Below are 6,000 nucleotides of genomic sequence, written 5' to 3'. Positions count from 1 at the left end.
TAGCTAACACAGCTTTTTCTTCACTTATTTCAGTGTTGTTCCATTTTTCTAACAAATTTAACTATTTCCTGTCTTCTTAAAAGTTCCTGAAGAAAACTACCCTCTGATAAATTTGTTTTTAGAGGCGCTAGTCACTGCAGTGGCGTCAACACAAAATTCATAGACAAAACGGTCATCTACACATTGGGTTATCTTATCTCTTAATAAGTGTTATGACAAATATTTACAGATGGCGTTTCATTTAAGAAAAATGAACAGAATCTTGAACTGAAAACGCTGCATTTAACAAACTTCTCAAAGCTACTGCGACAAATTTATAAATTTGTTAGAAAAAGTGGAAAACCACTTAGATAAGAGGAGAAAAAGCTTAGCTGCATGCAAGGTGTGTTAACTGTAATTATTCTGCATATATTGAAGTAAGAATTGTTTCTTAACATGTTTCCTTCTCAAGAGGCCCCCACCTAGACCTATACCCAGATGAATCATGCAAAAATCAACGTCAATGTATATAGAATTTTTGCCTCTCACGTGCCCATGGATCATTGCATCAATGAATATCAACGTTGCGAGTAATTTTTACTTCACTTTTTACACATACGCTGCTATGCGCAAATCTTCTATTGGGATTTAATAGCCCGGGATAACTAGAGTAATAGCCCGTGACAACACCCTGTGTTGCCACGTTCTACCGAAATCCTGGCAACCGTGGATGCACCACATTGAAAGTTTGAATATGCATTTTGGCTCCGAAACAGGATTTCTGATCAACTACAAAACAAAAACGGATATACTATCACTAAACCAAGGTGAAACTTCTTCTTACAATAGCAGTTCACTGCGTTATGATTTTTAATCTAAAAAAAACGAATATTTAATTAGATTGGTTTTGAGTTTTCAAGTATTTTAAATATTTGCAGCACGAATATTTAATTTACAAGGCAATTTGAACTGCAGAAACATTTGAAGTGCAAGGTTTCAAAGGCAATTTTTTTTTCTTTGGTCAGAAAATTCATATTTTTACTGAAAGTTACAAAATTTGAACTATTTTTGATCCTTGGGAGGGGTCAACAGCAATGGCAACTTATTGAACAAATTTAATATGTAGAGGCGAAAAAAGAAGAAAACGATAGGAATACAATCTACCCTACCCTAGAATAGGGATGGGCAAAACAAGGAACACTTATAAGCCAACAAAGCAGCCGATCCAAAATATTTTGTCTAGAACTGTAACCGCATCAAATTGTACTAAATTTGAGGTTTTATATGATGGTCACAAAACTGTTATTGAAACTTTTCTTAATTCATTACGCCAACACAAGTATCTCAGGCCCCTGCAAAATTGTTACTTTTGCCCTACTCTTTCAGCGGCCCTGGTAACACGGATACACACGTTCAAAGATATTGGAATTTAAATGTACAAATTGTATTTAGCATTTATGACCACTTTTAAGATCAAGCAAACGAGTCTCGAACCACTAAGACAAATACTCAACTGACGATACACTCAACATAGTTTCTGCGTAACGATTCTAGTTAAATACTGAAATAAAATAAAATAGTCCTTCAAAATTCTATCATTATTCAATCCCGACAGTATATAATAAAATGCTTCAAAGTGTTTTCACGTTAAAAGGAATTTCACTAAAATGTACAAAAGTAGCCACACTATTCTTTCCTTTTTAATCACTAATCCGAATGATCATCATAATCATCATCAGAAGGCCGACCGGAAGACATCTGCCTGGAGGATCGTGAGCCACCGGCTCTGAAAATACCGGGGTAAACTACTTCTGGAACATAGATATTCGTGTCACCAGACGCCATTCCTAAAAGGATTATAAAAATAATACCTCACTTTTAACATACTTACATACAGAATTATAATAACAAAGTCACCTTAACAACAAACACGAGCATTTAGTTTGCACTTTCCATCAAATTAAAAACACAAGAACCACCGAATAATTGAATTTAATCAAATTACAAACATCTATAAAAAAAAAACAATTAAATTAGACATAATTAAATGACAGTCAGAATTAAAAATCGAAAAAATAAACAAACAAATGCACAGATCTTTAGTAAAGAAAAATTTTACTTGACAACTCGACAAAAGAAGAAAAAAAAGCTTTTTTACATCTCCTCAATTTTCACTCAATTGTTGAAAGTTTTGCCTCTCAGACCCACCTTCTCAAAGCTTTCTGTCTTGCCTCTCAGACCACGAATCCTTGTGGAATTATTGAAGGACATCTCATTTCTAGGACCATCATATTTACCATAATACTATTATTACTAACAACTTACCACAGCACCAAGCCGCCTGAGACCATCACAGCTGCGCAGGCTCCTCCTCCATCCCAATCTATTCAAATCCTCCCTCTTTACAATCTCCCAGGAGGTTCCCATTACCTTAAGTTTTTTATTATGACATCCTCCCACCCTAACTGGGAATAACCTGCTTTTCGTTTAACCCTAGATGGTTGGCCAAAAAGGACAATCTTTGGCAATCATCCGCAGAACGTACGATCTCAACCTCTCTCTCGTTACAGCCCCAGAAAGCGGGATTACCATAACAGCCTTGGCGGATTAACATATTATATAATATTGTCACCGCCCTACTCCTGAATATTAACAAGCTTAACTCCAGCGAGTAACGCGACAATTGAAATCAATAAAAGCTGCGCTAATGCGTCGCATTAAAGTTCGAGTACTCTGTGGTATTCTGGAATTTTAAAACCAGTTTGGTAGAGATTTATTTGTTAATACAGGTCTTTACTACAACACATTAAAACTGCTTGGAACTTTTCTGGAAAGCCAAATTTACCACACTACTCATTTTCAGCTTCTATGTAAAGCAGTGGTTCCCAATCAATTTTGAGTCATACCCCATCCAGGCATTTCTAAATTCATGATGCCCCCCTCGTCTAAATTTTGATATTCAAAATTTTACGTGTATTCATCTGCAGGAAGCTTAAAAGGTCATAAACTTGGTACCTTTTTTGGGTCGTCCTCTAGGCATATTGTATACTAATAAAAAATATTGTCTATATACAATACCTTTTATAAAAGGTAAAATACTAATACCTTTATACCTTGGGATTGTAATAGATGAAATTCTATCTTTCAAGCAACGTGTAACTCTAACAATTCTTTCTGGCAAGAAATCTAGGTATAATGAAGAAAATCCAACGTTGCTTTCCTCATTCTGTCTTTCGCCATTTTTCTTTGTCTTTAATACACTCGTATATTCTTTATTGTTCGAATATTTGGCTCTCTACTTTTTCTTCTATCCTAAAACCAATAGGAGTTCTACAAAATCATGCAGTAACGATTTTAGCCCGCATATCTCTACGCAAGCCTATTCGAGAAATTTACCTAACTTTGAAAATTTTGCCGGCTGTAGGCCTTCATGAATTCTACGTATTGTGGTTTTATTTTTGGACCGCAGCTTGATATTCAGCCTCGTTGTTTTGGGGATTTATTGTCCATTAGGTATACTGTTCATTCTCAGGATACAAGGTGTTTTTTTTTTTTTTTTTTTTTTTTTTTTTTTTTTTTATAGATACATGGAATATTAAGATTATTGGAGAGCCCAAATATATTTAGAAAAAAACATTAAGGAACTGATTTTTGCTGAACTGCTTTAAGGAACTGTTTTGATTGATTGAAGTATTTATTATGGGGGTTTTGTTGATATGATGTTCCCGGAGGAAAAGTATAATATATGATATTCTTTTATATTTATTGTTTAGTGTGATGGTATTAGTGGTGTCGGTGGCCAAGCGTTCCTTTTTGTTTTAAGGATTTTGTTTCTTCTACCACCCCCAAGGACAAGTTTTGCTTTTTAGGGGAAGTAGTAATAATTTTTTGTTTATATAAATCCTTCTCTCTCTCTCCTTGCAGTACTATCTTGTATCTTTTTTGCTCTTTAAATGCATTTGAATATGACATCATTTGCATGATTTTTTTTTTTCAAAATTAAGGTCTAAAGTATATTCAGCCGATGGATGCATATCCTGCCGATGAGCCGTCAAAATATTACCATGCCCCACCGGTGGGGCCAGAGCCCCACATTGAGAATCACGGATACAAAGGAAGGGAAATATTAACGCCCATTGTGTTCAAAAGCATTTCACTGAGCACTAACTTATTTAAATCAACCATGCGTAATATTGTAAATATGCAATGGCAGGTGTGCAAAGGTTTAGAGTTTAACGCAGGAAAGGGGTGAGGAGGGGGAGGTGAGGTAATTATTCAGTGTAGCGGGGTACCCATTTCAACAATTAATTATCAAGCCCAAATAACTATAATTCATTCTGGAAACTCATCCCCCCCCCGGCTCCCCCAATGCATGTACAAATAATAAGGTTTCAGCAATGAAAAACTTTCGAAGATAGCATTTTTTGTTTTTAATTTATGGGGTTCTGTCATGGGTAATATTCACAGAACTTGTACGCCCGGTCCTGTAACTATTCAACTGACAATATCTAGCCACTGTGTCAATTTCTTCAGTAGTCCTACCTAATGTATGAGGACACAATGGCGACTAAGCCACGACGCTTGAATAGATTTCCGTGATGTATCACACATTTTATATAACTTCATGCAAAACATCAAAAGGCATATGTGATATTTCCCGTAAAATGAAAAAGAAAAAAAAACTGATGAAAGTCTACTCACAGTCGTATCTACTTTATAAAAGGTAAGGGAGACCAGCCAGCGTTAAAAAAAAAAAAAAATTTTAACTTCGAGTCACCTAACTATGGACAGAAAAAAAGGAAGGCTTAAGAACCCGACTCACCGAACGGTCAGCTGACCCAACTCACAACTCACCAAACGTAAACTGTCTTAATTGCTGTGGAAAAACTTAGGTACTTACGTATTATCCCGACCCCACTCAAGAAGTAAAGCTAGGTTAGTTATTCTAATAAAACATACCTTAATTTAAAGAGAATTTAATGATGTAGAAACTAACGCACGCGAATTACAGCAGCAAACTATGGAAAGCATGCCACATTGTCTGCATTACGTTAAGTACCCAGCCTAACCGAATCACCTCTATATATTAAATATTGACTTAAAGTATAAGTACATCGTAGTTTCTCTCAATGAGACTAAGCTAATTATTAGCTACTGCAGAAAGACAAACCGGTTTTTCTCAGATCGTGCAGATCAAAATTCTTGAGTGGGGTTAGGATAAAACGTAAGCACCTTGGTCCTTAGCTGTGCGACAAACAACTGCTCAAAAATTGTAAGATTTCTGTTTGGACTCTGTGTCTCTTTACTCTGTGTCCCCTCTCTCAAACAGAATCATTGGCTGCAGCTATCAGACACCTACGGAGGAATTTTCCCAAAAAACGCGAGGCAAATTCTTAAACAAGCATAAACAAGGCGCATTATTAGAACACCTTAAGAAAGTTTTATGAAAATATCATAATTCGCCAGATTTCAGGAAATTTAGAAGAAATTTCCCAATAGAAGGGATGGGGTTGGATTAACGCAATTGGACTAAATGTATCAAAGAACGTATCAATTTCTTAAGAATGCTCTAGGGAAACGTATAATTATATGTCAGATTTCATCGGATTTAGAAGAAATTACTCTCTTCCTTCAACAGGGGGGGGGGAGAGGGGGTTTCAACGCAGTTGGACTAAATGTAAAGAAAATAGTATTTAGAAATGTCAGACTAACAAGTACCTCCATGTTTCACATTATCCTTTTTTCAAACCATGAGCTCGTCCAAAGGGAAACGTAAAAAAGTTGAGAATTTCGAGCTAAATGACCAGCAACTGGGACGCCAGCAATAGCCGAGGGTCTATGTGCCATCAATGGCCCTGAAGATTTTTATTCTTAAATCAAGTTAAATGAAATTTAAGATTTTGTGCTATTTTAAAATGTAAAGACAAATAATTATAATCTGAGCAATTTATTGTAATCGTGAGGGGCGGGGGTGGATCCACAGGGTGGCGTTAGGGGCAGGTGCCCCTCTCCGACCCACAA

At 36.0% G+C, this 6,000-nt stretch overlaps 1 protein-coding gene across 2 annotated transcripts in view; it reads right to left on the bottom strand.

Annotated features, from left to right (window-relative positions):
• Positions 1-474: 474 nt before the first annotated feature.
• The window catches only part of LOC148941458 (transcription factor Dp-2-like), an 83,162-nt gene continuing 77,636 nt past the window's right edge, over positions 475-6,000 (bottom strand). The window contains exon 11 of one of the 2 annotated variants that reach the window (XM_089104493.1): positions 475-1,826. In XM_089104493.1, coding sequence (XP_088960619.1) covers positions 1,687-1,826 — 140 coding nt within the window. In that variant the 3' untranslated portion in view covers positions 475-1,686. The remainder of the gene's footprint in view (positions 1,827-6,000) is intronic. The other variant, XM_089104492.1, reaches the window with a different exon arrangement.

Source organism: Artemia sp. Qi Xiang Cuo, chromosome 18 (assembly GCF_049724085.1).
Source record: "Artemia sp. Qi Xiang Cuo chromosome 18, ASM4972408v1, whole genome shotgun sequence".
NCBI classification, from domain to species: Eukaryota; Metazoa; Arthropoda; class Branchiopoda; order Anostraca; family Artemiidae; genus Artemia; species Artemia sp. Qi Xiang Cuo.
This window is presented reverse-complemented; position numbering and strand designations above follow the sequence as displayed.